This window comes from Helianthus annuus, chromosome 8 (assembly GCF_002127325.2).
Source record: "Helianthus annuus cultivar XRQ/B chromosome 8, HanXRQr2.0-SUNRISE, whole genome shotgun sequence".
NCBI lineage: Eukaryota > Viridiplantae > Streptophyta > Magnoliopsida > Asterales > Asteraceae > Helianthus > Helianthus annuus.
The window spans coordinates 103896477-103916860 of record NC_035440.2 but is presented as its reverse complement, the minus strand read 5'-3'; the positions used below and the strand labels follow the sequence as shown (position 1 = coordinate 103916860).

At 36.7% G+C, this 20384-nt stretch overlaps 3 protein-coding genes across 7 annotated transcripts; 1 reads left to right on the top strand and 2 right to left on the bottom strand.

Moving 5' to 3' along the window:
- The first annotated feature begins 1990 nt into the window (after nucleotides 1-1990).
- LOC110873539 (RNA-binding protein pno1) lies at nucleotides 1991-3692 on the top strand. Of its 2 annotated transcripts, none has more exons than XM_022122477.2 (2): nucleotides 1991-2121; nucleotides 2856-3692. In XM_022122477.2, the coding sequence occupies exon 2, from the start codon at nucleotides 2867-2869 to the stop codon at nucleotides 3527-3529; it is 663 nt and encodes a 220-aa protein (XP_021978169.1). In that variant the 5' UTR covers nucleotides 1991-2121; nucleotides 2856-2866; the 3' UTR covers nucleotides 3530-3692. The 2 variants fall into 2 exon arrangements, with proteins under 2 accessions (XP_021978169.1, XP_021978170.1); XM_022122478.2 differs by having other exon boundaries at nucleotides 2013-2121; nucleotides 2843-3692.
- An 836-nt stretch (nucleotides 3693-4528) lies between these two features.
- LOC110873538 (probable amino acid permease 7) lies at nucleotides 4529-8844 on the bottom strand. 3 transcript variants are annotated; one of them, XM_022122474.2, is made up of 7 exons: nucleotides 8688-8844; nucleotides 8315-8554; nucleotides 7117-7210; nucleotides 6792-7006; nucleotides 6188-6321; nucleotides 5868-6095; nucleotides 4529-4978 (listed from the first exon to the last, which is right to left on the bottom strand). In XM_022122474.2, exons 1-7 carry the CDS (start codon nucleotides 8758-8760, stop codon nucleotides 4577-4579), a joined length of 1386 nt encoding a protein of 461 aa, XP_021978166.1. In that variant the 5' UTR covers nucleotides 8761-8844; the 3' UTR covers nucleotides 4529-4576. The 3 variants fall into 3 exon arrangements, with proteins under 3 accessions (XP_021978166.1, XP_021978167.1, XP_021978168.1); XM_022122475.2 differs by lacking the exon at nucleotides 8688-8844 and having other exon boundaries at nucleotides 7117-7431; nucleotides 8315-8423; XM_022122476.2 differs by lacking the exon at nucleotides 4529-4978 and having other exon boundaries at nucleotides 5707-6095.
- Nucleotides 8845-16479: 7635 nt separating this feature from the next.
- On the bottom strand, nucleotides 16480-19953 carry LOC110873537 (probable amino acid permease 7). 2 transcript variants are annotated; one of them, XM_022122472.2, is made up of 6 exons: nucleotides 19814-19953; nucleotides 18979-19218; nucleotides 18786-18879; nucleotides 18072-18286; nucleotides 17850-17983; nucleotides 16480-17318 (listed from the first exon to the last, which is right to left on the bottom strand). In XM_022122472.2, the coding sequence occupies exons 1-6, from the start codon at nucleotides 19884-19886 to the stop codon at nucleotides 16689-16691; spliced, it is 1386 nt and encodes a 461-aa protein (XP_021978164.1). In that variant the 5' UTR covers nucleotides 19887-19953; the 3' UTR covers nucleotides 16480-16688. The 2 variants fall into 2 exon arrangements, with proteins under 2 accessions (XP_021978164.1, XP_021978165.1); XM_022122473.2 differs by having other exon boundaries at nucleotides 19809-19932.
- Between the last annotated feature and the right edge of the window lie 431 nt (nucleotides 19954-20384).

Here is a 20384-nt window from a genome sequence, read left to right as displayed (position 1 = left end):
ATCCAATAGGATCGCACAATGCCTATCAATCGCACAAAGCTAACCGGACCGCACAAGTTCACTTATGTGTTTTATATTTGGGCCGCATATGTTATTGGATCACTTATACTAATTGGGCCGGGTTTATGCGGATCGCACAACATGTTGGGCTAATTACTATGGGGTTGAATTTAAATTGCACAAGTTAAATAGATTTGCTTTGACTGTAAACTGTTGCCATGATCTGTACGTGTTCGTAACGTGTTAACTTATGTGATGCATACGTGCAATACTTGAGTCAAAACCTGACTTGTATGGTAACCCTGTTAGGACGTGGTTGACCTCTTTAGTTCAAGAAACCCCCTTGTGTATCTGCCGAGCAACCCAAGGTGAGTTCACACAGCCAAGGCATGGGGTTCCCGGGTGGGAATGGGATTTGTTGAATTATTGTACATACTCAGCTGATAGAACCGAACGATAAGATACGACTAGACTAGTAACACTTACTGAACTGATCTTCGCACACCTGCCAAGGGTTGGCCGCGATATTATGACTGACTTCGCACACCTGCCTTAGGAAGGCCGCGAACTAAACTTATTAACCTTCGCACACCTGCCTGGTAGGTCGCGATACTAATAAACCTAGTCTAGAACACTTGGGAAGAACATCCCCTAATATCTTCGCATACCTGCCTGGGAGGCCGCGATGGAAATATGATATATGATATAACGAACGAACATACTACTACTCACGCTATGCTATTACTGAACTATTAACTGTGAACTCGCTCAACTAGTTGTTGACTCTCTGCTGCATGCCTTGCAGGACCTTAGGTACTTATGGAGCTTGCACAAGGAGGAGCAGGTCGTTGTGGACAAGGATTAGTGAATGCTTGCTAAACATTTATGACATTTTAAACTGTTAACTATGTTGGGTTTATTTACATGCTTCCGCTACTTAAACAAAGTTTGGTTTTGAACATCAATCATGTCGTGATGAATTACATTATCTACTTTTATTATTAAATGCTATGTTCGATATGATTGGTGGCTTGATCTTGGTCATGTCACGCCTCCAAGCGGTGGTACTCCGCGTGTGGGATTTTGGGGGTGTGACAATATTCAAGTTTATATTGCTACCTTTATAGTTGAATATATGTAATAAGATAAATCCTAAAAACTCAATATACTTAAATTTTACGGGTTGGTTCGGTTTTATATGGTTGGTTTTCTTTATAAACCGTAAATCAAACTGTTCACTATGGTTAGAAAATTTTGGTCGGTTTTATACGGTTGGTTTTCTTTATAAACCGTAAACCAAACTGTTCACTACGGTTAGAAATTTTTGAAACCAACCGATCTAAAATAATAAAAAAAAAAACCGACTATGAAGCCAAACCGATTACTGGTTTGGGTGGTTTAGCGATTATAGAGCCGAACCATGAACACCGCTAGTGCAAACCAAATATATTGAGTAACAAATAATGATCATTTAAGTTTTGTTATTTAGCTAATATGACCACAACTTCAACCCAGTCTTATTTAGCTCAACCCAATAACAAATAAAACTAAAAAGAATAAAAAAATATTCGGTTGAAACAAAAAACCAAACCGAATTCAAATTAAGCCTTAAGGGCATGTCCAACAAAGAGGGACACTTATACACGCCACCCTCTCTCATCCACGTTCTGTCTCCCTCCCTTCCCTATTTGCACAGGTCCCTCCCTCCTTCTCTCTTATTATCCGCCCCGAGCATGCCATTAGAGATAAATTTCTCAATTCTCACTCTCCTTACGCCTTTCACGCCTGTCTCTCTTCCACATCAGTCTAAGAGCATCCACGAGTATCCTAGTTGAAGATGGTTAAGATTCATGAAAAATTTAAATCTTTCCATATCCGTAATTAAAAAAAAAAAAGAAACAAAATGACAATTGTCAATAACATAAGGGCTAAAAAGTGTAGTTTCACATTCATTAGGGCAATAACATGCTCAACAAAAATAGATAAAGGTGTGTTTCTATAAACCCTAATTTCCCTTCAAATAAAATCAAAACCCTCTAACACTTCACAAACCTGCAGCCTCTCTTTCAATATCGCCGCCGTGCTCGCTGCCGTCTCCGACCTCCGTCACCGTTAAGTATCGTAAGTGCTTCTATTCCTGTAATCTCGTTTCATATATGTATATGTTTCTATAGGTTTTTAACCTGTGTATAATTCTTTCCTTTGAAACTGGTTAAATCCGAGCCCAAGCGGTAAAAATTGCTCAAAATCGCTCAGCAAACCGACAAAGTCTGAACCGGTTGGAAACCGGAACGGTTTAGGGTTTGAACGAATTTGGTTTGGTATGATTTCAACTGATTGTTATTAGGGTTTGAATTAGATTTTCTGGTATACGAAGATCCCCAATGTTATTAGGGTTTGAATTAGATTATCTGGTATGCGAAGATCCCCAATGTTACTGCAAATTTCATCGTAACGAATTTGGTTTCATATGATTTTATTGATTTTTTTAGACCTGGCAAACGGGTCGGGTTGAGTCGGGTCGGGTCATGGGACAAAACGGGTCAATTATAAAAGGGTTGTTTTGGTCGGGTCGAAACGGGTTCGGGTCGGAACTGGTCCGGGTTTGGTCGGGTCTGGGTCAGAACGGGTTTCGGGTCGGGTCGGGTCAGTTGTTTTTTGGTGATAATGATGACTGTTATGCGTTAATTATTCATATACTAAAGTGATAATGAACAGTTTTATACAATATATATATATATACACACACACACGTATGTATAAATGGCTGATTTGAATATGTATGAATTTTTTTTTGCATATTCTACAAATGTTGTTTTTGATTTAAGTTAATTGTTTTTAGTTTTGTTTTTCAGATACATACACAATGCAATCCAACAAAGGAGCTGCTTCCATGGAGGTTGAAGAAACCGTTGCAACTGAAACCAAAACCGTAGCAAAACCCAACTTTAAACCGTTAACCGCACATGAAGTGTCCGACGGCCAAGTTCAATTCCGTAAAATTCCGGTCCCAAGACACAGGTACACACCTTTGAAAAAAGCATGGATGGATATATACACTCCAATATACGATCAAATGAAAATCGACATCCGTATGAACGTGAAAACACGAAACGTTGAAATGATGACAAGACGGGACACTCCTGATGTCAGCAACCTTCAAAAATGTGCCGACTTTGTTCACGCGTTTGTGCTCGGTTTTGACGTGATTGATGCCATTGCGTTGTTGAGAATGGATGAACTCTATGTCGATTCGTTTGAGATTAAGGATGTTAAAACGCTAAAAGGGGAACATCTGTCTCGTGCGATCGGAAGGCTTTCTGGTAAAGGGGGTAAAACGAAGTTTGCGATCGAGAACTCGACAAAAACACGGATTGTGATCGCGGATACGAAGATTCATATTCTGGGTTCGTTTTCGAATATTAAGGTTGCAAGAGATTCTTTGTGCAGTCTTATTATGGGATCACCTGCGGGGAAGGTGTATTCGAAACTAAGAGCGGTTACCGCAAGATTAGCTGAGAGGTTTTGAGTTGATGTTTTGTTATTATTTTGTCTTGTGTTTTTTGGATATTTGAAGCTGGTAAACATGATAAGGTTTAAAGATTATGCATCCTTTTGAGTTTTGGGTTTGTAAGGAAGTTTGACTTTCATTGATATACTGAATATGTACCAGTTTTGTGGTTTGTTGGCTTTCTTTCATTATAATTAAAAAAAATGCTCATGTTTTGTGCTGTGATCCGGAACTACTTCGTTAGGATTGAGGAATTGCTGTGATTCTTCCTGAATAGCCTGGATTCTCCCATCGAGAGTCACTTTGAAAGTCTTACCTAAACTCTTCCGAGTCTGACTGAATATGATAAAGCCTATAACACAGAATATGATAAAGCCTATAACACAATGAGCTACTATCGTTTCTTCATTATAGATTGAGATCTTCTTTGAACTTGATGCACAAATAGTATAACCCACTTGATAAATGGGGCATGTTTAGGTTGACATGTAAAAAAATGTTTTTGACTAGCCGAACTATTTAACTAAACATGTTGATCTGTTAGCCTGATAAATTCATTTATTTGACTTATTTTAAATAAATCGATTACCTGAGTTGTGTTTGAGTTGCACAATTTTAAGTGTGTTCGATGTTATTTATACCAACAATCGGTTGTGTTTGTAAAGAAGGATCCTTTTTAATATCATTCTACTTTAACATAGGGGTGTGTATAGTTCGGTTTTGGGCTCAAAACAAAATCTGAAAAGTCGGTTTTTGGGTTTTATATCCGTTTGTTTTCGGTTTTTCTGGCTTTGACGATGTGTTTGGTTCGGATCGGTTTCATTTTTTTCAGTTTTACCATTTGCGCTTGAAAAAAAAGGCCCAAAAATAATGAAATTGAATCTAAAATTTTTGTTAGTTAATGATTAATTTTTTGGCTACACCATTTGTTAATTTCTTATACTTAAACGTTACAATCCATAATTATGAATTAAACGTTTTTATAATTTACAATCCGTAAATTGAATCTACTTCACATTTGAAAAAAAACATTACTATTTTGGCAACCCTTTCAAAAATTAAGAATTAGCCAAATCTTTTGGCAATAAGTCCTTGAAGGGAACCAACCAAAGTAAAAACTGTCACAAACAAGCAAAAACTACTATACAAACGAAGTACAATCCATTTTCCGGACCAAGGTACAACCTTCTTATGCACAAAGTACATCTCAACAGGGAAATATATGGTCAAGGGCCAAAAGATGATCGAGCCCGAGAACGCGAGGACCTCATTGAAGTAAGGGAATAACACCGCGACTGCCACGGTCAAGACCACATATGTCGTTCTAAAACATAACCTAAGACGAGTTAATCTAAACTCGGGCCAAAATGACACCTTTATATTCGGAATGTCCCTCGTCAATATGCTTTCGGGGTACTTATCCGTATACCATCTTTCCACAAGTGCAAACAAAGTCTGACTGTATATCTGTGTATTCGAAACACCGTTATCATTAATCAGAACCGACATTACTATTTAGGGGGTGTTTACAATCAGGGTTGTGATTCTCACACGACACAAATCTAACACAAAACTCCTGGGTTTGGGTTTAGTCTAATGGGTTTCAGTCAGTTTCGGGTTGAACCTGTGCACGAGTCGTGTTCAGGTTGACCCGTTTAAACCGTTTATTTTATCATAGGTAGTTTTTCAACACAAAACTCATGGGTTTCGGTTTAGTAATTATGACAAATATTTTGATAATAAGGTGCAAACGAGGTGAGCCGAGCCCAAGCTCGAGCTCGTTTAACTTACGAAAGCTCAAACTCGAGTTCGGCTCGATTGAGCTTTGTTTCTAAAGCTCGAGCTCAGCTCATAGGTAGTTTTTCAAGCTCGGGCTCGGCTCGTTTGTTAATTAATTTATATTAATTATAATTATTTTTTATATAATTTAGTTATTTTTCATAATTCTATAGCTAGTAATTAACTAATTATAATTATTTAAATTTATATATTTAATATATTAGTAAAAAAATTATATAAACAATGGGGTTGTTTAGGCTCGTGAGCCGGCTCGAGCTCGTTTACTAAACGAGTTTGTTTTTAGGCCAGGGCTCGAGTAGCTCGTGAGTAGCTCAGCTCGTTTGCACCCCTAAGCATTATATATACATTTGTATTTTTTGTTGTGAATTTAGAGGGATTAATATGCAAAAAACATAAAATAAAATAAAATTTTCCAGGTTAAATGAGTTGTATTCCTATCAACCCGTGAAAACTCGTGTCATGTTCGGATTTACGTGTCTCACACGATTTCGGGTACGACCCGCATAAAATCCATTTCGATTAAGTAAATGACTAGTATGCTAAGGTCCTGTGATACCTGGTAACCGCCAACTAAGTGGAGAACAATGCACGCATTACCAAAGTCAACGAGCCAATACGGTTCATAAAACCCGAACCCGGTCAACAAATTCCCAGGAGTCAAATCTCCAAATGCAGCATAACCAGAAGCACCACAACACAGGTAAAAGGAAGCAGTTATGAATACTGCAATAGTGGAAGTCTTCTTCATGGTCACCTTTTGAGATGGAGGTGTCTTTAAAGTGCTCTACATGTCACAAACATCACATAACTATTTAAATTAACTAATTTCCGATTAAACGGAAGGTGTTAAGAGCGGATTAAATGTTAAGTTTTTACCTGTATTTCAAGAAGGATTAATGAGAATGAAAATGAAAATGCAATGTCTCCAATAGCTTGAGCAACCAACCATACTTTTTGCGTCGGATTAGTAGTTGAGATTCCGTTGATGCTCCCTTTAATCACCCCTTGTTCTGCAATCCAGTATTCAACAAGCAACTTGATTTAATAATATATTCAAACTGTTTGCCACATGGTTGTTCATAAAAGTTGAAATCGCCCAAACCGAAGAAAGTCGACGGGTTTGATATTTATAGGGTTCGGTTCACAGTTCAGTTTTGGCGGGTTGGCGGTTTAAAGGTTCGGCTGGTGGTTTGAAAGTTGGAACGGCCATGTTAACTGAACAAGTCCTTTTAGCTCTTTTTACTTTTGGAGTATGCAGTTATGTATATGCATTATATTCATGAACCATCTTTATTATTTTAAATTTTTGGATACAAATAACAAACTGACAATTTTGAAGGGAAAAAGCTGGTTCAAACTGCCAAATGTGAACAGTTAAACTGTCAAATGACTCAAATCTCTAAAACTGGCCGGTCTTCCGGTCAGTTTGGTTTATCGTTTCCCAATTAAAGATGAATATTTTGAATATAGAGATTAATACCTATTACTTGGGCTAATCCAAGTCCAATTCCGATCGAAGAATAGGTGAAGGACATAATTGCAGCAATAATCGAGAGCCATTTCGTATGAAAAATGTTGGGTATTTGAGAAGCTATAATTTGAATGATTCCAAACATAAGCATATAATATTTATGCTCGAATTCGCAAGCAGCATCATGCCCTTCTTTGTGGAAACAATTTGATTGCTTAATTGCTCTGTAATCCAAAAAAAATAGTTCAAACGGCCAAGATTTTATTTAATTTGATTGCTTAATTCACAAGCTAACACAATGTTCAGATAGAACTGATGGAAAAAGTTAGAATACCTCATACAGATTGCTGATGTGATAACATATACAACCCCGGTTTTGAATAAACTGAAAAAAACCAAGCATCCACACACCAATCCATTCTTATATCCTGAAATCAAAATCATACTTACAATGTGACCAATGACACTGCTAACTCTCATTTTCGTTGCCAATGGCGATCCCACACTAACGAAGATGTAACCCCATTTGCTCCTAACTTTCATTTATGCCATTTCGAAACAATTTACAATATTCCTGATTGAAATCAAATCAGTCAGTTGTTCATTAGGGGCACCCAAAAGTTAGTTTTCCGTTATAGTGAGTTTGCCGCTGGCAACAAAAGTGGAAGTTAGGAGTGCCATTGGTCAATGGTCACACTGTCAGTATGGATTATTACCAGCCAATGCGTCATATTCTAGATTCATTAGAATTCAATTTACCAAAGCTGCAAAGCATAATGATAAAGCCAACAAACGAATAATAATGATAAAACATTAATAACTATCATGATATTCAAACCAGAGATACAATAGTCTATGCGATTAATATCAGTGGGATAACAGTTATCGGCCCTCTACAAAATATCGGTGTCAAATATTGGTTTCGATGTTATCGGCGATATTGACCGTTATTTTGGATGCCTTGGTTGATGCGGACTCAGAGGAAGATTTCATTGCTTACGATTAGATCACGTTTCAAATATTGGCATTTTTGACTTTTGATATTACTATTAATATTATATATGATTTACGTTTTATATATATAAATTCTACATGGTATTAAAATTGCCAATATTGATTTTGGACCGCTATAACTGCATTGCATAGCTAATATCGGCGATATATCGGTTAAATCGGTCCTCTAATATCGGTACCGATATTATCGGCGATATTGACCGATATAACCGATATTTGACCGATATAACTGATATATCACTGAATTATTAGTGTTAAATGGCTATATATATAAATTCTGCATTATATCAAAATTATTGATATCCCACCAATATCTCACCGAGATAACCTATATGTCAAATATCGGTCCTTGACCGATATTCGATATTTTACCGCATTAACTGCATAGCTGCATAGACAATTAATTCTAAGAAACAAACTTAAAAGAAAAATGATAAAAACATATTACAAAAAACAAGAAAATATAATAGATAATAAACTCTGCTAGTAATGAACAATTAGCATCAATTTAAGCTAACCTAAAATGTTGTGAACAGCCTGCAAAAATGAGTGGTTTCTGGTGGTGCAGCCATTGCTAGGATTTGTATAAACATAAACATCACTGATAAGAAACGCAGACACGAGCGCGAACAACGCGATGACTACGACACACAACGGTCCAGCGATCCACCCGAGCTGTGCCACACTCCAAGCCAGTGACAAAACACCTGAACCTATCACTCCAGCTATAAAATGTGCTAGGGCTGTCCACACAGTTCCTTCAATCAACAACACACACAGATATATGATTATAAACCCTAAGTCAGTAGTAAATTCGAATAACAGGAATGAAATTGAAGTTGAGATTTCGAAGTTAATTGAGTTTGAATACGATCTATAGCTATAGCAGACCTGTGAGGTTGTGATTTGAGGTCTGCAACAATGGCGGATGATCTTCTTCGTCATCATAGTTTCCTGCTGCCATTGATGACGTCAGCAGCTTCTGCTTGCAGTTGGTTGGTTACTTGGTTTATCAACAACAACAAGCACTGCAAAAACTTTATATAATAAAACGGGAAAGGTGAAAGTTATACTATTATTATTATTATTATTTGTTTATTTATTTAAATTGTTGGAGATAAAGAATGTTTTTGGTTATTTTCAATGACAAGATATTAGATATTTGTTGTTGGAGATACTTGAAATAAATTAAGGAATGTGTTGATATGTTGATACGTGACAAATTATTTCATGTCTCCCTTATAATAAATAATAAATGACGTATTAATTTCAAAATCACTCTTTTATATTTATATTTTACATTTACATATTATAAATTAGCATATTAGTGTATAGAGGTGTTGTATCTCATGGTAATGCTTTGGGTGATTTTCTCAAAAAAAAAAAAAAATACATATTATAAATTAGTAACATATTAGTGTTACCCATTGACATTACACTTTTAACCCATAATTCTTTGACATTTTTACTTTAAACCAAAAGTTTTTATCTTTTTAATTTAATCTCACAACTTTTTTACTTTCAACTTTGATCCTCTATACTTTATATACTCCTCAAAACTTTCGTTTTACGTTTCATTCTAAATTTTACGAGTTAAGACGGCGCAACGTACGCATGTAGTTCAACGTTATTACGTTTTGTTTTACACAACGCTCTAAATTTTGCGAGTTAACATGGTGCAACGGTGCGTGTGGTTCAACGTTTTTACAATCATCTATTTTTCCTGTTTGATAGGTTTTGACGCAACGTGCGGGTCCTAAATCGACTTAGTTATTATTTTCAATGTTTTACGTTTGGTCTAATTTCTCTGCATTCAAACGCCGCAACTTCAATGTTGGTGGTCGTTGATGGTGGTGTGGCATTAATACTATTTGTCACGATTTTACGCCCCCGCCGCAATACGAGGGTGCATTTAGTAATTAGGGATGGTGTATTTAGTAGCATCCTTTCTTCAAATTTGCAACCTGGCCGAAGAACATGTAACTGCAACCTGGCGGACCTATTCCGATTCCCTCTCTCTCTCTCACTTTGATTCTCTCTTTATCCAGCTCCCCCTCTCTTTTCTGCTTTTCTTCTCTAAAATATCTCTCTGTCAATATTAGACAAATATATATTTAGTTTATATTAGAGGGTTTATTATGTAAATGTGTACTCTATTTATATCTCTTGTATTCTCTTTGATTACACACAATATTCAATACAATACAATTACGTATTTACCAAGTTTAACTTGGTATCAGAGCCAGGTTCCGATCCTGGGACCTGTGGGTTATGGGCCCACGTGGTAATGGGTAAGGCTATTATGGTTGTTTCACAAAAGTTAACTAAGAACATCTAAGTAAGCCAATTGGACTCAGATGCTTACAAGCATTAAACTTTTTTATTTTATACTCAAGTGGTTAAAATCACTATAACATAAACTCAAAAAGTATTTTACTCTAATTTTCTTTTATTCCTACAACATAAGAATATATATAAAAAAATCTTTATATAATCTCTATCTTCATCTCTATCTCTATACCTAAAAAATAAAAAAACTTACGATACACATAACACAATTTTAGACAACCTTAATTTTTGTTTTTCCGCCTAAACCATATACTCATTTAACTTACACGCGGTTTCTTATCCGTTTCAAATTTACCCGATTTCCTTTTCAAGATTCTATTTAATACGTTCTTTGTTTCGTTTCTCATCAACCTCACACATTTCCATTATTTAAACTTTACCAATTTTATGATAAAATTTTAATTGACAATCATTTTGTTTCTGTTTTACTAAATTTAAGAGTTGTGATTCTCATTTTCCTTCTTTTGCTTTTTATAATCACACATTTTTAAAATTACAAAAACAAAACTAGGTTTTACCAACAATTTTTTTTGATCCCATGTTTATGACTATTAATTTTTTTATTTACTCAATATCAAGGTTGGAGAACTCGCTAGTCGGCCGGTGAGGTTGGGACTAGCGACTACTCGGGATTAATCGGACCGGGTCTTTTATATGTAAGTTTTAGTTTTATGTATACATATACACATTTTTATAGGTAAATATTTTAAGTAAACACGTTTTAACTCTTCCTCAACTCATTTTTTGACCATATAAGATTAATTGTTGGAATTCATATGGTTTGGTTGGAAACCGGCTAATTTACAGGTTTTGGCCGGAATATACAGGTTTTTTTTGCTGAAATCGCCGATTTTTGGCCGTCCGACTAGGTCCGACTAGGGATTAATGGACTGATTAACGAAAAATTACTCGGTTACTAGCCGACTAGAGATTAATCGCCGACTAATCGCGATTTTTACAACATCGCTCACTATTATGTCATTAAACTAGAAGCGCCATGTGGCAACCACGTCAGCAGAGAGACGTGGTAAAAAACACGGGGTGGAAGGGGCTTGAAAAATTGAAAAATGGCATTTTAAAAAATAAAAATAATAGAGTTAACTTCCATTTTGCTCCCTGTGATTTGGTCATTTTAACGGTTTTGCCCCAATAGTTTAAAAATAGCCATTTTCCTCCCTGATTTTTCTAACTTATCGTCATTTTGCTCCCCGCCTCTAACTCCATCAGGGAGGAAATTGGCGACAAACTCGAAAGATTAGGGAGCAAACTGGCGACAAACTCGAAAGATCAGGGAGGAAATGGTTATTTTTAAACTATTGGAGCAAAACCGTTAAAATGACCAAACCACAGGGAGCAAAACGAAAGTTAACTCAAAATAATAATAAAAAACAACCAATCACAATCAACCACATCACCATCCTCATGCCCATGAGATTTCCACCGCCTTGTCACCACACCGCCACCACGCCATGGGAAGGGGTGGTGTGCCGGCGTTGGGGAAGCCCCACGCTACCCCTTTCAAACTCACACCGTGTGGTCTTACCATTTTACTTCAACTAGTCTAGTATATATAGGTGACGACGAGCCAATGGGGAATCCCATTTTACCCGCTTTGGGCTATCATCATGCGGGCCCAACAGGCAAGGCCCAAATGCAATTTACCTTGCCCACTAAGGTTTCCTCTCACAAAATAGGCGGGAAACAAGGATTCAGAAAAGACAGGCAACATTTAATGCCCGATAAGAAAATGATCTCGTCTGAAACGGTACCTCTCAAGCCGGAAACATTAAATGAAGTCTTAATCCCACCGTTGGGGATCAGACACGTGTCTGAGCCCCCCGAAGACTCTCGGAACCCGTTAGATCGTTTTGTTAAAATATCTCACATAGAAGATAAGGTTTTATGGTTATATAAGAGTGAGGAGCGGTGATCACAGCAGGTTCAAGGTATTACATTAAAAGCTCTCTCATTTATTCCGACCAGGATTCTCCTACATTAAACACACACACATTTATTAGATTCACACCATAGAGGAACATTCCGGTGATCATACTCATCGGAATAAACTCCTCAAATCCTCCGGCAAGTTTACTTATTCTCACGCCGGGGTCCTCCGTGACGAGGCTAACAGTTTACTTTTTTGTAGTTACAAAGACTGGGATATCCTGACGTCAGCGAAGACCCTTTGAACGCCATCAGGGATTTGGGTATTCGACAATAGGTGTGGTAGTTGATGATTGAATACTCCTTTATGCTTAATCACACGTTCTCAGCACGATCGACACTCGATAGTATAAGAAGTTAAGAACCATTGATCGCTTAACGATTCTCATCCTCGTGGCTTCTGTTTTGGCTCAAAAGCGCGGTAGACAAGTGTTGATGGTGTTGGCTTGGTCATTACCGCATCTATGTTCAACCAAACACTCAAATCGTAAAATGGATTTGGCACCACCAGAAGTGTGCTGAAGATATGCGTTCAATAGCCGCTCAAGCTGCAAACGCTATGATCGAAGAGCATGTTGTTAAATTATTACTTAATGGTCTTAAACCAATGTCGCGTGTCATGTTAGGATGTTCAAACAACTACACTTCATGATCCTTATTCCTTGTCAAGGCTACAAGATCGAGCCAATGCCACTGCGATCACAGACCCTGTTCAAAGATTAAAAACGATTCATGTAACTAATGAAGATTAAGGACTCAAAATGCAATTTGCAATATACCTAAAGGACGAAAAGTATAATTTACTCTAAAAATTTAAGAAAAAGATTGTAGAATGATGATTAAGAATTAGCCAAATCTTTTGTTCTGAAACATAACCTCAGAAGGTTTAATCTAAAATCGGGCCATAACGACACCTTTAAATTCGGAATGTCCCTCGTCAATATGCTGTCTGGGTACTTTTCTGTATACCATCTTTCCACAAGTGCAAACAAAGTCTGACTGTATATCTGATAACACATATTCAAAACACAATTATATAATCATGAGCAGATAATTAGTTGTAACGTAACGGCTTCTATCATGGGATCTACCATTTAGGGGGTGTTTGGCATTAAATTCGCAAGTTTGCATTTGGTATAAATGGGTCTGGGTAACGGGTTGTGTTCAGGTTGACCCGCTACCCTATTTCTTATATAACTTTTTTTAAAAGGATATATAAATGTCATAACTTAGCTGATTGGATATTTTATGCTACGATTTAAAAGATTCAAAGATAAATGAGCATAAAATTTTAAACATAAAAATGTTTATATACATTTGTACTTTTGGATGTATATATGTAGTTTTAAAGGTTTATACGCAAAAAGAAATAAAATAAAATAAAATTTTTGGGGTTAAAGGGACCGTGTTCGTTTTAACCCACAAAAACACATGCGTGTTTTCATGTGTCTGACACGATTTTAGGACTCGTGTAACATGAAAACGCAATGCCAAACAGTGGAGAACAATGCATGGTAACCACCAACTAACTAGTATGCTAAGGTCATGTGATACCTGGCAACCACCAACGAAGTGGAGAACAATGCATGCATTACCAAAGTCAACGAGCCAATACGGTTCATAAAACCCGAACCCGGTCAACAGATTCCCAGGAGTCAAATCTCCAAAGGCAGCATAGCCGAAGGCACCACAACATAGGTAAAAAGAGGCAATTATAAAGACTGCAATAGTGGAAGTCTTCTTCATGGTCACTTTTTGAGATGGAGGTGACTTTAAAGTGCTCTACATGTCACAAAAATCACATAATCGTTACGAAAAGATAATTTTGGACTAAACATAAGGTGTTAGCGCACAGTGGCGGATCTTGACCTAAAACTCAGCATGGGCCGGTGTTTTTTGGAGATAAAATCAGCGTGGTCCGAACCAATACACATTTGAAAAAATTCTCGAAAACCTGAAATTTAACACTACTGGGCGAAAAAACCGCACAGGCCGAGGCCCGGTCCGGCCTCCTCTAAGCTCCTCCCCTGTTAGGGCAGATTAAATGTTAAGTTTGCACCTGTATTTCAAGAAGGATTAACATGTCTTTTATGTTACTGTTTCTCATCAGGCGGGTTCCTTTTGCCTTAACTCAGTTAATTTTTTCTGTTAACTCTTTACACGTGTCACTCATATGAGGGCATGTGTTAAAGAGTATATTGCATCGCGTTAAAAGTTAACAGAAAAAAATTAATTGGGTTAGGGTAATAGGACACCGTCTGATGAGAAACACCAACATAAATGACATCCAGTGTAATTTCGTTAGTTAAAGGGCAACGCCTGCAATTTGGATCAAACTTAAAGGACGCTAAATGCGATTTACTCTAATATATCTAAACGGTTTGTGGTAGGGGTGTCCATAAACCATTAGAACTCACCAAACCACCCAAACCGAAGCAAGTCTGCTGGTTTGATATTTATAAGATTTGGTACGCTCTGGTTTTCACAGGTTGATAGTGTTGGATCAGTTCTGTTTAAACATAATGGAAAACATGTAAATAATACCTGTTACAGCAGACAGGTCAGAGATGCAGCCATTGAGTTCGACATACTTGTCAGGATGATCTAGTTCCTCCTTAGGGTGTAAAGTTATGATGGTGATGAACCGAGACTAGGGAGAGAATCGGTTGGGAGAGAGAGCCGAGAATGATGTTATGAGGGTTATGTGAATTGTGTAATTGTCTAACCCTTGAACTCTCTAATGATCTCCTTATATATACACCCAAGAGGAAACCTAATTAGTTAATAATGGTAATACGGTCCATCAAAAATTACCAACTAATTATTAATAGGTTATTAATATATTTTGATCTATATAATATAAATGATTATAATGGCTACAAGATTAAATATTATAATATTAATATATTTAATCTCACAGATAGTTTAACGGTTTGGCCAGCAGTTTGGAACCAGAACAAGCTGTTTTCACTTTTTTTTTTGGAATATGCAATTATGTATATGTACTATACTACTATTTCTATTTTTTTAATTTCAGATCTCTTTGTTATTTCAAAATTTTGTATATAGACTAACGATTTTGAAGGGAATTTTTTTTAAAAAAAAATTGGTTCCCAAAACAATAGTCAATGGTTTGGCCTAGAAATGTTTGTCATAACTGGCCAAACCGGACTGTGAACACCTCGAGTTTGCAGTACAACAAACAGTATTTTGAACATAAACATCACTGATAAGGAATGTGGACACAAGCGCGATGATTACGACACACAACGGTCCAGCGATCCACCTGAGCTGTGCCACACACACTCCAGGCCAGCTATAAAATGTGCTAGGGAGGGCTGTCCATACAGTTCCTTCAATCAACAACACTAAGTTAAATGATTACAAACCCATAATGGCTAAATATTATTATCATTTATCATCAAGTTCGAAGAATAGGCATGCAATTGAACTGAAACAAGTTCAGATTGAGCTTCGTAGAGTTAACATCACGAAAAAACTTATCAGATCAAACAGGTAAATATGGAATGAAGAAGAGCAAACCAGTAAGATTATAATGTGAGCTCTGCAACGATGGTGGCAGCTTTTCATCTTCATCATCATAGTTTCCTCCTGCCATTGAGTCTGATTCTGGATTCTGCATGTAGTGAGGTTATCAAGAGTGTTCAAACCGCCCAAACTGGTCATTGGTTTGATTTTGTCGGTTTTCGGTCTTGACTTTTTGTTGGTCAGTATCAAAATTTTCAAACTGTAGCGAACGTTTTGGTTTTCCATTTGATGATAACCAACTGTATAAAACCTGATCGACCGCAAGTTACCATTTTAGTGTGTTTCGGATAAGTAACTTACCATTTTAGAGCTGTTCATTGAGCCCGATAATGTATCACAAATTTAACTTTTTATAAACAACGACAGAGATAGTGTGATGGTAAGGTGTCTCATCTCTATCTAAGAAAAGTAGATTCAAATTCTATTAGATGTAGGTTATGGTCTATTTATGCTAGAAAACCAGAGAGTTGCTGTGTAAAAAAAAAAGCATTAAACAACAAATTAACCTTTTTAAACAAAAAAACTTTATTAGGTAGTGATACCAAAAGAGTGCTGCTAGTACTTAAAAAGTGTGGCAAAATATTTAAGTTTTCTATTCTTTTTCCTTATGGCTCAGCCATCAGATTCAACATTTCGACCATAGCGAGACTAAGGCGCGCTTGGGAAGCATCAAATGGTGTATATGATCCTAGTGCCAATAGGAAACTGTATAGGATCTCGATCTTGACAATACAAGCATAACATCTCGAGCTGACAAAATCTTAGTTGCCTTAAAGACTACAAACACGATCACTTTGTTACAACAAACAGGTTACCGAGCTAAGTGGTTTATAAGAGTAAATTTAAACAAGTATTCGAATTCAACTTATAATTGAATAACACGTCACAACTAGCCCAGTTTAAATGACATTATTCTCTAAATGTTACATTATTCTGTAACATTCTAATATTGATACAACTGTTTGATACAATAGAATGGGCTAATACACCCAATAAAATTTGCTATCACCCCCTTATTAGCTTCAAACAGAATTTACTATTTACTATTTACTAGCCAAATCTTTTGGCAATGAGTCCTTCAATGGAACCAACCAAACTAAAAATGGTTACAAGCAGGCAAAAAATGGTATACACACCAAGTAAAATCCATTTTCCGGACCAAGGTACAACCTTCTTCTGCACAAAGTGCATCTGTACCGGAAAATATATGGTCACCGGCCAAAAGATGATCGAGCCTGCAAACGCAAGGACCTCATTAAAGTAAGGGAATAACATCCCAACTGCCATCGTCAAAACCACATATGCTGTTCTAAAACATAACCGAAGTGGATTTAGTTTGAACTCAGGCAATAACGACACCTTCACGCTTCGCGTGTCTTTCCCAAACTCGCTGTCTGGGTATTTTTCCGCGTACCATCTTTCCACTATTACAAACATTGTCTGACAGTATACCTGGTACCCTCCAACTAAATGGAGAACAATGCACGCGTTACCGAAGTCAACGAGCCAATACGGTTCGTAAAACCCGAACCCGGTCAACAGATTTCCAGGAGTCGAATCTCCAAATGCAGCATACCCAAATCCACCACAGAACAGGTAGAAGAAAGTACTTGTAACGATCGCAATTGCGGAAGCCCTCTTCATGGTGACTTTTTGTGATGGAGGTGACTTCAAAGTGCTCTACATGTCATAAACAGTGCATAACTGTTGGAGAAATTGACTTGCGATAAAATAAAAGATTGGGTAAAATACACTTTTCGTCCTTTATGTTTATACTAAGTTTCAGTGGATGTCCTTTACCTTTAAAAATGTCAAGAATCATCCTTTACCTTGTAGAAACTTTGCATGGTTTGTCCTTTGACACTAACCCAGTTAAAATTTTTAGTTAAGTTTGGTCACATAAGGGTAGTTTAGTCTTTTTTATAGTGTTTCGAGATATAAAGGGTGTTTGTATCTCTTTTTTTTATTCTTTTTGTTTTATCTTTAGTATACTTTTTAAATAAATGATGAAATGACTAAATTGCCAAAACTTAACTGAAAGTTTTAACTGGGTTAGTATCAATGGACAAACCGTGCAAGGTTTTTAAAACATAAAGGATGGTTCCTGACATTTTAAAAGGTAAAGGACATCCACTGAAATTTGGTATAAACATAATGGACGAAAAGTGCAATTTACCCTAAAAGATGTATGGAACTGATTATATGTTATACCTGTATTTCAAGAAGGATTAAGGCGAAGTTGAAAGCAAATGCAATATCTCCGATAGCTTGAGCAACCAACCATACTTTCTGTGTCGGTTTAGTAGTTGAGATTCCATAGATGCTACCTTCAATTTTCCCTTTTGCTGCAATTTCATTTTCGACAAACGATTATATTGTTTGTGGTCCATAAACAAGATCACGTATCGATATGTTGAAGATAGAGATATGTACCTATTACTTGGGCTAATCCAAGTCCCATTCCAATAAAAGAATATGTGAATGACATAATTGCGGCAATAATTGAGAGCCATTTCGTATGAAAAATGTTGGGTATTTGAGAAGCTAGTATTTGAACCATTCCAAACATAAGCATATAATGCCTATCCTCAAATTCACAAGCAGCATCATGCCCTTGTTTGTGGTAACAATTTGATTGCAAGATTGCTCTGTCACCCAGCCAAAACGTTCAAACCCGACTAATATTAATATGTTATATATATAGTCAAGGTGGGAGGTTGAAAGCAGAACACTAAAAAATGGGGAACTAGCTCAAACGAACTCCGATTGGACTCATTCCAGCGGCATTGGAACCGGCTAGTCGAACCCTTAATATAGCCCTTTTCATTTAGAGTTTGGCTTTTAGGGTTTTACTTTAGGGTTTAGTTTTAGGGTTTATCATTAGGATTTAGGATTTAGGTTTAAGCCTTTAGGGTTTAGATTTTAGGGTTTATAGTTTAGATTTTACGGTTTAGCTTAGGTTTTAGTCTTATGGTTTAGCTTTAGGGTTTAGAGCCGCTTCCCCACTTTTTAGTGTTCCCCGTTGAACCCAACCCTATAGTCAAGATTTCACTAAATCAAAGTAGCAACAAAGTATAATTCAAACAGAACAAAGATCATTTTTCTTAACGAAATTTACAGAGAGAATCGCAGGAAACGTTAGCATACCTCATGCTAGTGGCAGAAGTGATTGTATACACAACTCCCGTTTTGAATATACTGAAATACAGCAAGCATCCACACGCCACACCATGCTTATACCCTGAAATCCAATGTACAATAGTAGGTATAACCGTATAAGTAAAATGAAAGTAAACACTTATGATACGAAAGTTTAGATGATGGGATGAAACAAACGGACCTAGAATGGTGTGAACGGCCTGCAAGTAGGACTGGTTCATAGTGGTGTTACCGGTTTTAGGGTTGAAATAAAGATGAATGTCGCAGATAAAGTATGCGGAAACAAGGGTGAAGAAGCCGAAGATGAGCACAGACAATGGGCCCGCAATCCATCCCACCTGTGCCATGCTCCAAGCTAGTGATAAAACTCCGGATCCTATCACTGCTGTTATAATATGTGCTACGGCTGTCCATACGGTTCCTTCAATAAACAACACAAAGCTAATTAATAAATAGTGTTATCATCAAAGGAAATTGATCAAAATATAAGTAAAATCAAGTTCTAATTCTGAAACTAGTTAGAATCTCCATTGATATTAGTCATAAATAAAACTACTAATCCAATCATTCCAGCTATAAATGTCTATACTGTTCCTTCAAGCAAATTAACTAACAGCTTTAGCGTTATCGTCAAATTCGAGAAAACAGAATGAAATATAAGTGAAATTAAGTTGTATTTTTAAATCTGATTCACTTTCAACTATAAATCTCCATTAACAAAACTCACAGAACACTAGATCCTATCATTCCACCTGCATATCTCCTTCAATCAACACACAAAACCCTAGGTCTCACTCTCACTCTCACTTTCATCAACAACATTCAAACTACTTCAAAAAAGTCAAACCGATAAGATTCAACCGTTCATTGACTTTCACTACGAAATGATCTCCAGTTTCGTTAACTGAAGTTCATAAATACTAGTAAACAACCTAGTCGGACGGATCAAACATTAACTGACTTTTTGTTTCTAGTCTAAATTTCGTGAAGAAATGAAGTAGAGGAGCAGACCTCACCTGTGAGGTTGTGGTTTGAGGTCTGTAACAATGGCGGTTGTTCTTCTTCATCTTCGTAATCTCCTCTCGCCATTGTTGTTAGTTAATGGATTGTTTGATGGTTGAAGCTACCAAATTCTGGTTGCAGATAGATACGCGTCAACAATAAAAACGTGACCATAAATTTAGGAATAAGTTTTTTTTAATAAAATAATAATAATATAATAAGTTTAAAAAATTAAAAAACTAGTATTAATCAATCACCCCGTGTTACGACGCACCAATGTCACACTACTGTCAGTGACCACCAACATAGAAGTTTTGGCGTGTTAATGCGAAGAAGCTAAACCGAAACGTAAAACATATAAAATAAATAACTAAGTCGATCTATGACCCGCGCGTTACGATTAACCTGTCAAACGGGAAAAGATAGACGAGGTAAAAACGTTTAACCACACACACATGTTGCGACGTGTTAACTCGCAAAATTTAGAATGGAACGTAAAACGAAAATTTTGCGAAAAATGAAAAGGATAGAGGAACAAAGTTGAAAGTAAATAAGTTGTGAGGTTAAATTGCAAAAAAATGAAAA